Below are 17,311 nucleotides of genomic sequence, written 5' to 3'. Positions count from 1 at the left end.
TTAATGTTGTGGTGTCTATTTCATGCATTTGTCTACTTTTGTCTGCATTTGTACATTTGTCTTCACCCTGTTTCTGTCTTTCCTTTCCTTGCATGCCTGCATGCTGTTACTCAGTACCAAGCCTTTTATTTCAAGAAATTGATGACGAAACTTGCATTCATTTTGACATGGATGAAGCTCAAGTCACCAAAATCTTCTTCCAGCCATTCTAATTCACACCTTGAAATGCCAACTACTCATACCCTTAGAAAACTACCTATACAAAAAAGCTGTACCTTGATAGAATGTGAGGAATCCTCAGATCAAAAGACATCACCACCTGTGATTAAAAAGTCTTTTGTGGACCATGCATGCATGATGATCCAGTCAAATGCTCAAACAAAGACTTTGGATGTGACAGTTGTTAAGAAATGGAAAAGCCTAAAGGTGGAAGAAATTCCTGCAAAATGTGACTTTCTAGGTTATAATAAGCTATTAATGAACGACTGTGTAAGTTTTTAATCATTCCTGGAACTTGAGTGAACTATATATCATAATATGTTTTGTGTAGGTGAATTAGTATTATTGTCTCAGGCTCAAATTGAAATCTGGATCCACAAAAAAGTTCTAGACAAGTAAGTGATGAGTTCAAGTCCTAGGCAAATCTGTAAGGTTTAGCCCCTCAAGTTTTCTAGCCATCAGTGTGTCTTCAACAGTAACTGCATAATCAGGAATGAACTCTGGCCACAGTTCTCAGTAAAATGGGTCATCAGTGTCATTGGCACAGTAAATAGTTGAAAACAGTCTTGATTAGCAGGGCTGGGGAGACAAAACAATCCAAGAAAGAAATCACCAGTTGTAAAACAGAGAATTACAGATTAATGAAATAGAAAAAATGAAATGTTAAGAGGAAAACTCGATAAAAAACCATTTTGCTTTTTACAGTTCTTTATAATTTGTGGGCTGATAAGCCGATGCATCTCTGTTTCATTTTTCTAAATTAACTTTTAATTTCTTTAGCTAATGATCAGTAAAATGAGAATTTTCTAAAAATTAAAAAAAATTTTAAGATATACATAAATAATATCAATACTACTAATTTATGTGACTGAAAACTAATCCCAACTAGCAGAGCAACACTTTCAATGTTGTTTCATTTAATAATGGGAATGGCAGTGTACTAAGTTATGTCTCTGTGCCTCATATTCATTACTTTTCTTCAAATATTATAGTCATTGCTGGTGCCAGTGCTATTTGTTGACCAATGATTTTTTGCTATTTGTATGATTATTAGTATTTTAGTTCTGTGGGACAGGTTGCACACAGAAAATGTGGATGCACCATCTCTGGAAGTATTCAAGGCCAAGTTGGACATTGATTTGAGAAATCCGGTCTCATGGAAGGTGTCTTTGTGTATGACAGAGGGGTTGGAAGTAGATGGCTTTAAAGATGCCTTCCAACCCAAAATGCTTCATATTTTATGGAAGCTCTTACAAAGCATTGCCCAAATTAGTCTTGTTCTCACAGTGTAATGGATGCTGTATGGGTTGGACATGTAAAGGTGTAGGTTAGCCATATAAAGTGCTTCAATTTATCTTTGAAGGAGATTCTCTACTGGTTAAACTGCTTGGCACATTTTGCCTTGGTGACATGTGAAATCTTTCCCCTGCAGCTTGAGGATCCCGCCATAAGATGGCAGATGGCACTTTACAAAGATTTGCCAAACAGGACTGAAGATTCCTCAGATCCAGAGAAGACTGTGGAAAGGGTCCTTGATATAGCTAATGTGCTGTTTCACCTGGAACAGGTTAGGCATGTTTTATCAATTCCATTGCTTCTTAATCTACATAAAAGTATTCACCCGTTCATTTCTACTTTCACCTACTGTATTTAATGTTATATTCTTTTTTTCTTTCTTTTGATGGCTACTGCTTACATGCTTAAATTTGGGTTTTGTAGTTCAATATCATGGTCATATCTATCTCATAGTGTATTTGCTGCAGCTCCAACAACAATTTTTTTGACCCATCTGGCGAACTCATACATTCCTTGCTGCATTCAAGAAACAGCAGAAGCAGGTTGGAGGAATAATTTTTTCTGAGAAAGATCTGTCAGAAACTTTAAGTTGCTTCAGAATCTGGGAAAAAGCTTTATTGTATAATTTAATATTTTTTGTATTAATATATGAGCCTCCCGTGTGACCTGAACTGCAGTAACTTTAAGTAATTCTGTATTTTATTTTGTGTCCTTTCCATATTTTTTAAAATATGAAGTTTAAAAAATCTCATATATGGGGACATCTTACAGGTCAAAGACTAGCTGATAAGTTTTTGAATTATGACCTATTTTGCAATTTAGATTTATTATGTTTTCTCATTTTTAAATGTAGTGAAAAAACAGGACATTAACTTGAAGGATGTTCCTACTGGCAGAGATGAACACTGCTGGTTGAACAACATAGGCAACAGTCTTCCAATTTTACTGGTTTTTTTTTTTCAAAGAATATTTGAAAATTTAAGGTTTTTGTGCATTTTCTCATTAGATTAGCTGGTTTCACTCAGAAAGTTTTCTGATCCAATGTAATGAAATTTCCTCTGTCAGGAGGAGTTCACTGGTTCCACCAATGGGAACCAGAGAGAAATGTGAATGTTCTTGTGTGTACACTCTGCAGAAGGTGTGTTGATGTGAATATCTGTGTCCTGTCTGTTGCATCACACAACCCTTCTTCATAGTTTGCCAGCCTTGATATGGATTTCCTACAAGTTCAACAGCCTTACACAGTTTGGTAGAGGAGAATGAGGAGGAGTCACTAAATTTTGTCTGTTGCTGAATATGTGTGGAGGAAGCAAAAAGTGATAGAACCTGGAAGTAAATCCTTGTCAATCATGGTTTGCCTTATGAGAGAGAGGGGAGAATGGGTGCTGATTTGGAAGGATATAGGGCTGTCCTGAGGAAAGAAGACGAGATAAAAGCTAGAAATATGAGTGTGGGGAAGGGAAAGATTTTCTTTTCTACCCTGGTTTTAACAAAGTTGACTGAGATGATCCAGCAGTAGTGCAGAAAAGGATGGATTTCCATTGTAATAATAGCCAGATCAACATTTGAGATCAGTAATTCTGATCAGACTTAAACAATGACTCGTTGACAAGTTTTCTGCTTTTTTTATGGCTACCTTACACGTATTTGTTTAAAGATTTAGCTCCACAGCTTTACTGTAGATAAATTCTCAGGATAAATGCTTTGTTACTGAAATGGGAAATCTGGTGTCTTTAAAATGAATAAATATATGAGCACTGCATCTGTTTTTATGGCAGTTTTGAGTAATCTTTTGCTTTCTGTATACAAATACTCTGTTCTCCATATATACATACTCTAAATGCTTTCTGTATTGCACTGGCAATGATCAGTCCATTCTTTGTGTTTTCTTTCCATGCAGACCTAACTCCTCTGTTTTTACTGTTTTCAGAAATCTGCTTGCGTAGGCCGAGGCTATTTCTTTTGGGAAAGTATAGAGGGATTTATAATTGTTTGAAAAGATCTTACTAATTACCTAACTTTCACATTTGAATTTGTCTGACTTTTAACTTGTTTGTTTTCTTTTTGTGGCTGTAAACATGTTTGCAGTGAATGCCTTTTTTGTCCTTTCTCTTTAAAAATATTTTTCATTTGCATTTTGTCTTTTAGAAAGAATTGTTTAAGATTGCTACCATTTAATCTTACAAGTGTAATTCTATATTTCACTGAATGGCAGTTTTTGTCTGTTCAATTAAATGTTCATTGTTTAACTATTAATATTTTTTGTATTTCACTAAACTGGATAACCAAATTTGGATTGAATATTGAATCTACATAAATATCAGTTGTCACTACATAATTGACATATAATACTTGATTGTGTTGGAAGTTACCAAGACTTTGAGGGTAGAAGTGCTAACTTCGACTGGTTTCTTTGATGCTGTTGGAACACAGAGAGGTGTAGTTGTTTGTAAAAGAAATAAACCCCCCATAAAAAAGAACAACAGCCCAACTTAAGTTCAACCTCCCTTAACTCTACAGCAGTTGCATATGTTAAATCAAATTAAATTTGTAGAATATGTGAAATAAAGCACAGAAACTCTAAATAGTCTGTGGGAAAGGAGTGATCCATTGCACAACTTGCAATCATAGTTCCTAGTTATTCAGTCAACATATATACAAAAGTGTGCAGGTGGTCTTCAGGACCACAGAAGTAATTCTCTGTGGATGGAAACAAGAATAAAAGGTGGTGGATAAAAGATGGAGCACACCCTATTTCATCTCATGCTACTGTAGAAACAAGATGCAGAAAGAGAATATATTTTAAGACAGAGCTGTAGTTTTATAAAATGTAGCTTAAGTGTTTTGAAGTTTTTTATGTATTCAGTATTCAGAAGTATTTATGTATTTTATGCACATCCAGTCTGTTCTACTTCCGAGAAAAGATTTAGTCTTAAGTCTTTGTACTTGTCACTCTTCTTTAAAGTTAATTCCTTTCCATCATAGCTGATCATGGTAAATATTACAAATAAAAGATTATTTGTATCCAAGAAAATTCCTTTAAAAATATTTTCTGAGTCAATGTGAAGGTGTACAATTTACTGTACATGTGTAAAGAATTACATATAAAATATAGAATGAATGAAGATTCTTTGCATAAAAGTTAAGGCATCCTGAGAGATGGCCTTATTAATGATAGTGTTCTATCTAAAAGATAGAAAAAGTAGGATGAACTAAAAAATATCTATATCATACCAGGAAAGGAAGATTTTTGTTTTAAGTTTATTTTCTAAATTCTGATTCTGTGTTTTGGCTGAATGCTTGCACTCTGTCTAGAGCACTTTTTCTGATCTTTTCTTCTCTTGCTTTTCTACTTGATTTATCTGTTAGCTAACATTTTTACTAATATTACTGTTTCCAGACACGAAGGGCATTGCCACATTATTTTTCCATGTGTATTTTGTGTAACAGGTTGAGCATCCTCAGCGGTCCAAAAAAGCAGTGTGGCATAAGCTGCTGTCTAAACAGAGGAAACGAGCAGTAGTGGCCTGCTTTAGAATGGCACCACTGTATAATCTGCCAAGGTAAGAGCTATGTTGTTCTGTCTTTCGCAAATGCACTAAGGTTCATACAGAGCTATTTGGCAAGCTCAAAAGGAAAAAAAAAATAAATGAAAAAACCATTAATTGATAAACTACTTGGTACTATAGTTTGTACATTGCTTTCTTTTATTAGATTTAATGACTTTTTTTTGCCTTCTGAAAAGAATGACAAAAAGTATAACTTTCTATTTCTGATTTCAGGTCAAATCCTGAACATTAAAAAATGCAATTATTTGAGCACAATCCAAAATGATCTATTGCTGTTATCTTAATATTTGTATTTAAAAATATAGAATTATTTTTAATTAAAAAAAATACAGCTTGCCAAAGTGGCAATTTATTTTATTTATTAAGTTTCTTTCAATTTTTATTTATTATCTTTTTCTAAATAATTTTTACTATGATTTTAGTATTTTAGTGGGACACAGTTTTAAACACAACGTTTTATCATAAATTTTCTTTTTAAATGGGTGCTTTGATAGGTTTATCCATAGAAATTTTGCTTCCCTTTTAAATTATTGTTGTAATGACTGAATAGTTCTTCCAGCTAAATGAAATATTGACCAAATCTACTTTTTAAAAGTTTACAGCTTTGGTTTTAATGTTCCCTTTTAGACATCGAGCCGTCAATCTCTTTCTTCAAGGCTATGATAAATCTTGGATTGAGACAGAAGAACACTATTTTGAAGACAAACTGATAGAGGACTTAGCAGTAAGTCTGGGTAAAAGGGTCATAGGGATGTATTGCGGGTTAACATTCATTTGTATTGTAATAATTAAAAATCTGTGAAGTAGTTAAGATATCATTTAAGTTATCTCTACCCAAAGGGATGAGCTATAACCAAGTCACACTGACAGCTTTTTTAAAATTACACATGATGGAGATTCCAAAATCCCCTCTGGCTGCTTGCTTCAGGGCTTCAGTAACCTTTTATAAAGCTTTATTTCTAAATTATGTATCAATTGCTGTCGTTCCCCAATCTCTTATCTTTTGCCCTGTGGAGAACTGGAACAGCTATTCCCTCCTGTTTTGCAGCTAACCTTTGTGTATTTGAGGACTATATAATCCACATTAAAGACATTGAAGTCAAAAGGTTAGAATATGAAACTAGAGGAATCTAGTCTTAGATCAGTCAGTTCCTTAGAAGCTGTCAGTCTGCTTCTTCACAGAGGAATTCTCTTGTCAGGGACATCATGATTTTTCTCCCAGTGGTGAAGTGATAGAGCCATGTCTTTAGCCTTGTAAATACCTACAGTGATTTTTATTAAAGTCTGGGATCCTCATCCCTTACAATTGTCTCTCTGAAAGGTAGCTTTTTGGGCAGGAAATAGTGTTAGGAACTGATTCAGTCTCTGGGAGGTCCAACAGATTTCAGAGAGTCTGAAATCAGTCTTTTTATTGTAAGGGGAGCCTGCTCTCTTCAATAGAGAGAGGAAGCTAACTGTAAAATTTCTATTAGAAAAAAATTAATAATCTGCTATTACTGCTTAAAGTTTTTGCTTAAAATCAGATACCCAAGTTGTAAATAAATTTTAAAATTAGGATCAAAATAGTGAAAGGGAAATCAGCAGCAATGAGCTCAACACAGACAGACTATGGAAGTTCAGTTTTGCCAGCACATATGCAGAATTAATTTCTTGTGGCATCCTTATTGTACAAACAAGTTTGTGAAAAAACAAGAGATTTCTACAAATATTTACTTTGCATACAGCCTATAAAACTGATATCCTTATGTATCCCAACACAATGCAAGTGTTTTAAATAGTGCAGGTTCAGCCTCAAAAATAATTATATTTTAATAGCTGGGAGCATGAGTTTGCAGTGGAACATCATAGTTCTTTGCATGTGTTCGTGCATGTGCAGATCTGTACATGTAAAGAAATAACCAGCATGGTCATTTGGCTACACTGACATGAAGGATTTTCTCCTTACCTTTACAATGAAACTATATAATTGCTTAATTTATTAGTAGTTTCTTACTAACTGGTAGCTTGAGTGAAAAACTCACAGAGAAGACAGAAACACACTGGCCTGGCTTTTATATCATCTTTTATTAAAAAAAAACTACAAGAATTCCCTTGTAATTCCTCAAACATGTGGACATGCGTGTTTCCATGCTGTCTTGGGGAGAGATATACTGCACCTTTCACTCAAAAGAGTGCACAAAACTCCATGAGTCTTTTAAATAAATTTGTATCGCATTCATGCTGCCTTAGAGCACTCACTCACAGAAGAGTGAGAGTTGATTTCAGCTTTATGGGACTGACACAGAATGCTTTGTGGACATCATGAAAGATGGGCTTTTATTGCTGATGAGGGCTTGTCTTAGGGAAATTATACCCTGTTTTAGCAGGGAATTTTAGCAAATTTATTGAACTGTCAAGATGGAATCACAGCCTAGACTAGGATAGCAGAGTTTGTCTGGAAGTGGAGAAAGGAGGAGCCTTAGCTTCTCTTATGTATTCTTGTAGGACTGTCTGAAGTTTCTGGGCTGTTCACATATTAAATAGGAAAATGAATCAATCCAGGATCCAGAAACTTTAGGCAAGGTTTCTGTCCTTTAGCTCTCTGTAGTTTGTACACTACAATCTTTTATGCCATAGTGAGTTCTTTCTCAGTACTGAGAACCTTGACCATTCTTTTCTGTTAAGTAAAAATGTTTTAAAAGAACAAATACAGTCAAAGCTACTTTGTTCGTGAGTTTTCCAGATCCTGACAATATATAGCCTGGTGGTAAGACCTTTTTCTGGGGTGTAGGAATTGAGCATTTCCATCACATAAAAGCAGGGAACTGAACTTGCACTCGCAGTTTTGTTCCCTCCAGAATCATTTGTCCTTAAGTCTGTTACATGAAAGTGAAACTCCTTCTTCCACTTGTGCAATTAAAGGAGAAGAGTATACACTTGTGCTCTTAATTGTGAGCTTAATTGTGCTGGCTCTTAACTGAGATTCAACAAATCAAGCCTCTGAGCTAGACTTTTGATATTTGATATTACCATCGTAAGGTATTCAACATTTTTATTAATTGTTGCTTCTGATTAAATAAATAAATGAATATATGAACACTTAAGCTTATTTGACATAATTGTTGTCTTGTTTTATTGGTAGATGTTAGTGTACATAATTACTTGTAAGAACATCAGGTTTAATAGAAATTCAGATTATAGAATAATGATAATACCATTAGATTATATAGAATAATATTTTTTAAATCTTGAAGATTTAGAAATAGCAGCTGCAACCAACCCAAGCTATTTGCTTTACCCTCTTATGTTTCATTCAGGTAGAGGTTTTTGTTTTACACTTAAATAATTATAGGGCAAATGTGTCAAGACATTGAAAATTAAGCATACTTATTTCCCAGAAATGTCAGAAAATCATTGATTCTAGTGCTCAGGTTGTGCTTAATAATGAGTTCTACTTAGCTCAGTCATTGGTGAATTTGATCCTCCATTTAACTTCAATAAATCTGTGTAAACTAGTGACACTCTAACACAACTTCTGCCCTTTTGTTTCATCAGTTTTTATAGCATTAGGGAGATATTTTGGCTGATAACATTATGAAGTACAGAATACTGCCAGTTAATTAAAGAGAAAGGTCAACGTTCTAAAAGAGATTGAATTAAAGAGCAGGGGAAGACATCCATAATTGTTCTGGTCTTGTTATTGATACTGTAAAAACTATCACACACTGAAAAATTTGAAATTATCCTTGTATGGCCATTAAGGAGTGGCATATGAAACAGCAATTGTGCATAGATGTCAACTGAAGGGCAATATAATAATGTATTACTTGGGCTGTTTTATCAAAGCATGGAATTCTTTTTATCTGTATTTTGGTGTACAGAGCTAGATGAAAACAAGGAGGAAGAGTAGGCATATTTTATGCAACCAATTTTCTTTGAACTACCAGATTCTTTGTAGAAAAAGTGTCTGGATGAAGCAATTTTGCTAGTAACTTGATAGGCAAAACTTGCTTTCTGAAATGTCTTTTGGCAGATGATAAGTCAGAGGACAGGTTTGTATAGATGCTTTTCAGAACACTGCTTTGATCATTGTCATTATAGGATTTAGGACTACATTTTTCTTTCAAGGAAAGCAAACTAGAGCTGTCTAAAACTGAAAGCAAACTAATCACATAACCCCCCCCCCCTTATGCATTTATGTTATTATATGACTATTATTGAATCATATGCAATTTTTTTTACATTATTGATTTGTCATCTCCTAAAATTCTACATCCAACCAACATTGTTATTGTTGATAGATAGAGCTCCTTGTGTCTAAAATTGTTGGTAAGCTTCAGATTTGTATTTCTTTTCCCTCAAAATCTCTCAGAATGTCTCAGTGAACATGATACCTAGCAACAACTTGAAATGGGATCCTCACTTTTATCTGGTGAAGCTGGTAAACAGAGCAACAGACAGTATAATAGTAAATGATGGCATCTGGTGTCAACTAGTTTTGGATAATGGAGTAAAAGATTGAAGTTCTTTTCAGAATCTAGGCAAGAAGGTCAGTTTTTATGGGGAAAGGAAATCCAAAGCTTTGCAAGTGGTATCATCTTTGTAAGTCTTCATGGTCATAAACAGTCGGGTTTCAGATTTGTTATATTTTGCTTGGAAGTTGCTTCCTCCTGGTTGTCCAAAATTACATATGTTAATATTTAATGTTTAGTAAATTGCCCAGAGTAACACATTTTCACTATAGATAATTGAATATACTTTTATAATTTTTTTTTTCCCTAAAGAAACCTGGAGAGGAACCACCAGAAGAAGATGAAAGCCTTAAAAGAGTTGATCCTTTACATCAACTTATTCTGCTATTCAGTCGAACAGCCTTGACTGAAAAATGGTAGGGATGGTGTGAGAGACTACAGAGTGTATGCAGATTTTCAGATTACTCCTGTATTTGAAGTCATGTATGTCTCTTTTCAAGTGAGATTGCATAAGCTAGGCCAAAACGTGCGTATGAACACACGGTGAGTTTGAGTTGCACTCAAACCTCTTTAGCTTGTGGTATGTAGAGATTTTAACATGACTTTTTCACAGTTATGGATGCTGTGTTCAGGGCCCACTACTCCTCTGTCTTCTGTCTATGTTCCCTATTGACAGTTACAGTCTGAATATGAAACATATTCTAATTAGAAATTAACTATATTCACTTTACCAGAAGGTGTTTATGAATTTCCAAATACCGTGTTTGTAGCTGGCTGTACTTTTCTATTTGTATAAATTAACCAAGTCTTCATTTTCCAAAAATGCTTTTGTAGTTATTTATGAGCATAGAAATTATTTTAAAATATTTTAAGATGTTTAAAATTATTTCGGCACTTCACTTCTTCTGTAATGACTCTAATCTTCCTCATTTTACCTTTCCTCTCTCTATTAACCAGCAAATTGGAAGAAGATTTCCTGTACATGGCTTATGCTGACATTATGGCAAAGGTAACTCCTTTGATACCTATTGCTTCTTTTGTGTTTTAATTAAGTTAGTGAAGAAGAGATATAATTTCTAAAGTGTTATCAGTAAATTGCGAGTTATCAGCAAATGTTTTCTTTCTACATGGTATCAGAGCTGCCATGATGAAGAAGATGATGATGGTGAAGAAGAAGTGAAGAGTTTCGAAGTAAGATTATACTTGTTTTGTTTTTCTTGTCATGTTAGACATTATTTCATAGCTTCCAGCTGACATTTATGTTTTTTGGTTCATGGCTTACTGCAGCTTATTATGCCAGTGAACTGCATGTCACAAGCTGGATATGGCAGATATGAGCCCCCAGGTTAATATTAGTGAAACAAAAACATGCACTGTATTACATAATATATGATTAAATAGAGAATAATTTAGTGGATCTTACATATTTATCTCATTTGACTTTTTAGTTAGGTGTTACAGATAGTAACTTATTCTAAAAGTCTGACATAACAGACTGTGTCTGTTAAATTATTCTGCCCTACCTTCAGTTTGGATTCTTAAGATACTGTAATACTTTTTGCAGTAGTCATTTACAGTCAGTACCAGTAATTCATACAGTAGTTTTATGTTCACATATATATTAGTGCTTCTCAATAAATTGTGAACTTCACTGGTACTGCTAAAATTTTTGCTTGTATTGAGAATAGGAAATCTGTATTTGTTGCTGTTAAATGTTGAATTTTTATTGATCATCACCGTTTAAAAATACAAATGAGTTAATTACAAGTGTAAGTGTTGAGTCCTTGTCATGTGCTTGCTCTGGGATCTCTCTCTCTTTTTCCATTAATAAAATGGAGTTTGCAAGAATTTTGTCTCTGCTGAGGGGCACTGAGGGAATTAGCTCTTTAATTTTTTAAATATTTTAATATGTTTCAGCATATTATGATTCTGACATTAAAAAGTGTCTCTTTTGTCTTTCAAATCAATTAGTACTTACATTTAATATCTCTACTAAAACACAGAAACATGAAATAAATACTTTTATGGTTTCTTAAAAAAATTCTAAATATTCTAACTGATTGATTTGCTGTAAAACTATCTGTGCTATTCTGATTGTTAAGGAGTGGTTTGGGTCTTGTTTACTATTACTCCATTGTTTTATAGAAATATAATGTTCTGTATGTTTTCTATGATGCTGCATGATACGGCACTGAATTATTTAAGTACATATTCCCTATTTGACTGTATAAAGAAATCGTGAAGAATATCAATACTAAATTTTTTTCAATCACTCAGAAGTCCAGTTGAATTACAAGTAATATACTCAATATATAAACTTCTGTTTCTTGGTGAATATCTCAGTATTAACCCAAATTTCAGTGGGTTTTTCTGAGTTTTTTTTTGTTTGTTTTGTTTTTGGGTTTTTTTTGTTTGTTTGTTTTTTTCCCTCTGGAAAATGACTTGCCATTGACAAAGAATGTTCATTCCTATATGCTCTTGTCAGTTAGCCTGTACATGCTTGCTAGATATACCTGTAAGCATGGCTTTTAATGAAAATTGTTAAATAGGAAGTCATTGAGGTGTAGAAAAAAATTTATCACTAAGGAATTTGTTAGTGCTCCTTACCTAAATCATAATGGGGTTTTTTTGTTCAGCATTCAATTTTTTTTTTCTTGAGAGAAGATCCTATTCATTTATTTATTTTATTATTTTTCCTGTAGCTGTGAAACTTATGTTTAAATAATGTATTTATATGTTCAAAAGACAATTTTGTGTATGTATTTGGTCAGTCACCTGCAGAAAAACATTTTGGACTTCTTTTTCTTATTACTATTTCGCTTCTTGTCCTTGCCCTTGCTCTTCCTTAAGGTGACAGGATCACAACGCAGCAAGGTAAAACAAAAAAATATGTGTGTATTTGTCTGGGTCTAATTTTGTGATTTTTCAGGCCCAACATCTTGGATAAGTTCAACTAAAGCGTCTTAAAATCATTTATAGCATTTCAGTTCCAGCATGACATCTCTACCAAAACCGTTTCGTGTGCAAGCTCTTTACAGATTTCAGGGATTATTTATGCAGAATATGCCATGTAGAATTGTGGTACTGTTTTGGGGAAAACAGAGTGTCATTTGGCTTGTTCATTGGCTTGTTGTTTTGCTGTTCGTGCCTTTTGTGCATCAGTTATCTTCTTTCTGGTTATAACTTAATTAGAATTACTGAAAAAACTTCTTCAGCTAATAAGGGAAGGTAGTTGTACTTTTCTTCTGTATCTTAGCAGACACACATTTGTGATGTAGTGGTAGAATTCTGTTTCCAGTATTTGTTTCAATATTTGTCAGAGAGCATCAATCAGAGTTCACGTCTGATTCTGATCCTTTGGATCCGAGTCCTTAGCCTTCATCATTATAGTACTTGACAGAAACTCCTTAGATACTCCTTACCCTAAATGATTCCTAGTTCTTCCATGTTTTCTCTTAGAACACAGAGGCTATAGCTCTGAAACTTCAGTGTTACTTTTTTATGGGCTTGATTTCTCACACAGCCTTTTGTGTCTCACCATTTGTTTCTGAAAGGTGTCCCATGGCTATGTAGCAGACTGCTTGCCTGCTTCACGCAGGCACAAGTCTCAGTTCTCGCTGTTGACTCAGGCCACTTGCTGGTAGTGCTGCAAGGCTGATATTTTGGGAGAAGGCATGGTGTGTGGAGTAGCTACTTTTTGGTTCTGAGGTGTTTAAATACAGTTATTTGTGCTGTGGTTAATGACATCTTGAGATTTGAAATTCAGAGATTTAGTCAGTAACTTCCAATATTGTTTCCTATGGCAATGTAGGGAAATAGTTGTAACCTTCTCCATGGAAAAGAGCAAGGTAATTTTGATTGTTTCGTTTGGTAGCTTACTATTAACATTCAGGTCACTAAAGAAAAAGGTTCCCATGCATCTGTGGGGAGAGAAGACATATATCAGAATCAACTTTACTCTTACTCCTCCAAAAATGTACACAGGTCTGTTCCACCTTCATATGATAAAGGCATTATCCTGAAAGATGAATTTGCTCACAAAAAGTTATTTAAAAGGTATTTTAATTGCATACACAAAGTACATATTAAAAAAATCTTAAAGAAAATATGTAGGCAGTCTAGTAATATAATTTATATTTAAAATTTCAATAATTCAGCTATCCAAATACTACATATCTATCACTTTGCTTATCTGGTTGCCATACACTAAATCTTATATGCTCCATAGAAATTATTTTTCTTGGTGACTGTGAGTTATTTTAAAAGGGAAAAAAAGCACAATAAGAAATAACCCTTGCTTCCCTCATACATGGCATTAAATAGTTGTTCAGATGTGAAACTGTACATACCAGCTGCGTGTGTGCTTGTGTGCACATTTGTGTTTTCTTTCTGTCTTGTGATGAAATTTCAATGTTGAAGGCAGTTCTTTTATTCTACCCTGTGTGTGCATGTGAAAAGAGTGACTGTTCAGTTTGTGTGGGGATGAAAGTCTTCTGCTCCTCTGGACTTTAAAAATGTGTGGCATTTGAAGTCTTTAATACTTTCACAGTCTGAGCAATAGAGACATTTGGACAAGCTTAGAATGTGATGAAAATGCTGAGTGTATTTTATTGACTGTTTTTTTTCCCCATATCTTATGTCGTGTAGTCTCATTTTTGTACAATTCATCTTTATTGGGTGAATAGTGTGAACAATAGGGATGTGACAATAATGTTCTCTGTATGTTAGCATTTACCTGCTGGTGTTTGCTTTGAGTTACTACAGTTGTCTTTGCCCCTTCCCCTTTGTCTCCAAGTTAACTTTTTATTATATTGGACTCAATGGACTCCCTATAAACTTGGTGTCACTGTCTCCTTTGATTCTATCTGATAGGAAATTCTTTCAAATCAAACTGTTTGACTAGCTGAATGCAAATAATTTTCTGCATTTGAGTCACTCCTACATATTAATGTGCGCTAAGTACGTGTAGGATGGGAACTCAAAGAAAGAGAAAAATTAGCTCATATTTTTAAACTAGTTTTTATTAAATTGATTTAAATTGACTCTTCACAGGAAAATAAATGGGAGAATAGGGCTTCCTATGTCAGTTCTTTTCATTCCTGTTACTGGTAGCAACTTTGTTGATAAACTTCTGTATTCACCAATTTTTTGGCAAAATGATACATTGTGCTGTCACTTACCTCAGACAAAAATTTTCAAGTTTATGTAGATACAAATAATGCAACCTCATAAGGCTCCAGCCCTTTGAAGTTGGTTGCCTTTATCTCTTACTGTCACAAATCCTGAATAAACCAGTGAGTGTCCATATACCACATACTTACAATAAGTATTTATTAAATTAATTAAACTCAGACTCCATATTCAATTTATCAGTTCTAAGAAAGTAAACATTCCAATCAGACTATGTAAAAATGTGCTTTTCATCAGTTTTTCCTATATTTAATGGATTGTATGGAATCTAATATATGATTTCACTCCCAACACTACAGAATTATTTATTCATAGAATAGTTTGGGTTGGAAAGGACCTTTAGAGGTTCTTGAGTCCAAACCCCTTGCAAAAAGCAGTGATGCTTAAATGATGTAGTCCAAAAGGAGTGATATAGGAAAAATCCAATTTTATTTATAGAGCAGAAACCAGCATATATTGAACTCAAAAGGTTTAAAGTACATATAAAGATGTATATGTAAAAAGATACAGAAGTATTATGCATGAGTACTTGGTATTTTAATTACATAGCTTATACTTATGCATGCCTGACATTGAAATGAACAGATGTTTTGCCAGTGTAAGACCTGCACAACAGGATTAGTTCTCTGGACTAAACAGAAGCCTTGAAAATTATAAAATATTCATTTCAAAGGAGAAGCTATCATCTTCTAATAGCTGAGTTGAAAGCAATTTCTGTTCTTTACATCTTTTTATTTATTCTCTTTAACTTATTTTCATGATTTTGTTTAAAAAAAAATCCAAAAAAGAACACTCTGCAAAAGTACAATCTTATGCCAGCAGTCTATCTTTTGGAGCTTAGCAGTGGCAGCAAACAAACCTCTCCATATGTCCTAGCTCCAAGGAAGCCTCCAAGAATCAGCCTCTGTATGAATTCCAAGAAAATTAAAGAATGTCAGTGACACACTTACCAGTTAAAGCTTCTCTTTAGGTTTGGAAAGTTTGTTGCCTACAAAATCAAGATAAAACTCGTGGTTTTGCCCAACGTATTTTGGCATATGGTTGCATAATGATTTAAAACCCAAAAAACACAATGAAGTAGAAAATATTTGGGTCTCTGTTTACCAAGAGTATGATTCTAAAGTTTCCTTGGTTTGCTAGGTTTCTGGGAAAAGTCTGTAATATGAGAACACATGTATGTTCATTTATAAGTGGTTAACTTTTTCCTATATAAGTGGAAAACATCCAAGATAAAATAGATTTGTTCTTCATTGGGCATTGTTTGTTTTTTGGGGGGGCGGGGTGTGTTTCTTTTGGTTTATTTATTTATTTTTAAAATTCTGTTTAATTATTTAAAATGTTTCTTTTAGTGAAGTATTTTTGCTATTTTTGTAATGGTTTCATGAATGACAGAAAGTTCAAATCATTAGCTAACTACTTGGGTAGTTTTCTTGACTTCAACTGGCAACCAAGAGAATGCAGTGCAAAAAGCTGAGCTGGTAGCATAGGTAACAGTGTAAACAGTAAACATGTCTTAGAAAAATGGGGATAACCTTACTAATTTAGTATACTTTGTAGGCAATGGCTGGGCCACTTCCTGTTAGTGCTGTCATGACATATATGTATTGACTTGGCATGGAAAGTGCAACAGTGAAAATGCATTGTGAAGCTGAAGAAGGAGCCATAATCTTTGTGGATTATCATCAAAGAATGGTTGCTTTAAAAAGAAATGCTTGTCTTTTTCGGTTGGTGGATTGATTTGTTCGGTTGGTTTTTGTTTTCTTGTTTTGGTATCTTTTTTTACTAATATCCTAGACATCTTGATTTTCATGGGAAATGCCGCTTCTCTCATTTTAAGCTGTTTGGCAATGCCTCTTCCTACTGTTCTTCTATACTGCCATTGCAAGAAGTTGGTCTTTAGATTATGCAGATACATCCTCACTGTAAGCATTCTTACAGATCTTTGATATTCTTATCGAAAAATATTGTACCATGACGGTAGTATAGCTGAGTTAGGCTTGTGAAGAGTAAATTTTGCAATGAAAGAAAGAGGAAAGGGTGTTAGGTCTAAAACCAAAAGTACCTGAAAATAAGAAATAGTTAAGAAAAGAAAGGCTGATCAATTTTCAGTGGCTTCTGAAACAAATGGAAGCATTTTATTGTAGTTATACTGAACCTGTGGTGTCATGGTTTTCTGGTGGTTTGTGTGTGTGGTGTGTGCGTGCGCGTGTGTGTATGTTTCTGTTTTGTTTTTGTTGAAGTCCCAGGAAGAGGTTTAAACATGAAGGCAAAACTTTCAAACCCTAGCATGGCTAAATACAAAGCAACGCTGCCATTTTTTTTTCCTTTTTGTGCCTCCATCTAGATCTGTCACATAATTTAAAGCAAAAAGAAAGATACAATTTAACCACAGGAGAGCTAATAGTGTGAAAAAAAAACCCTGATGAATTTTGTTTCCGCAGCACGATATTATCAAAGATTTAAGAAACAAATTTGCCAGCCTCGGCGAGAACTCTCTGGTAACAGCATAAATGTCTGTGTTGGTTTGCTTTTGAGTTAAAGGTTTATTTTTCATTCATTTGAACATATTTCTCTTTTTTACCTCTT

At 34.0% G+C, this 17,311-nt stretch overlaps 1 protein-coding gene across 4 annotated transcripts in view; it reads left to right on the top strand.

The window, feature by feature from the left end:
* Positions 1 to 17,311, top strand: part of RYR2 (ryanodine receptor 2) — a 369,436-nt gene that overhangs the window by 303,016 nt on the left and 49,109 nt on the right. For all 4 annotated transcript variants that reach the window (XM_079298135.1, XM_079298134.1, XM_079298133.1 and 1 more), the window contains exons 73-79: positions 1,652 to 1,786; positions 3,446 to 3,482; positions 4,967 to 5,078; positions 5,712 to 5,808; positions 9,848 to 9,951; positions 10,493 to 10,544; positions 10,673 to 10,726. In XM_079298135.1, the coding sequence (XP_079154261.1) occupies positions 1,652 to 1,786; positions 3,446 to 3,482; positions 4,967 to 5,078; positions 5,712 to 5,808; positions 9,848 to 9,951; positions 10,493 to 10,544; positions 10,673 to 10,726 (591 nt within the window). The remainder of the gene's footprint in view (positions 1 to 1,651; positions 1,787 to 3,445; positions 3,483 to 4,966; positions 5,079 to 5,711; positions 5,809 to 9,847; positions 9,952 to 10,492; positions 10,545 to 10,672; positions 10,727 to 17,311) is intronic.

This window comes from Erithacus rubecula, assembly GCF_903797595.1.
Source record: "Erithacus rubecula genome assembly, chromosome: 2".
Taxonomy (NCBI): domain Eukaryota; kingdom Metazoa; phylum Chordata; class Aves; order Passeriformes; family Muscicapidae; genus Erithacus; species Erithacus rubecula.
Note: the sequence above shows the minus strand (reverse complement) of the source record. Positions and strands in the feature narration are given on the sequence as shown.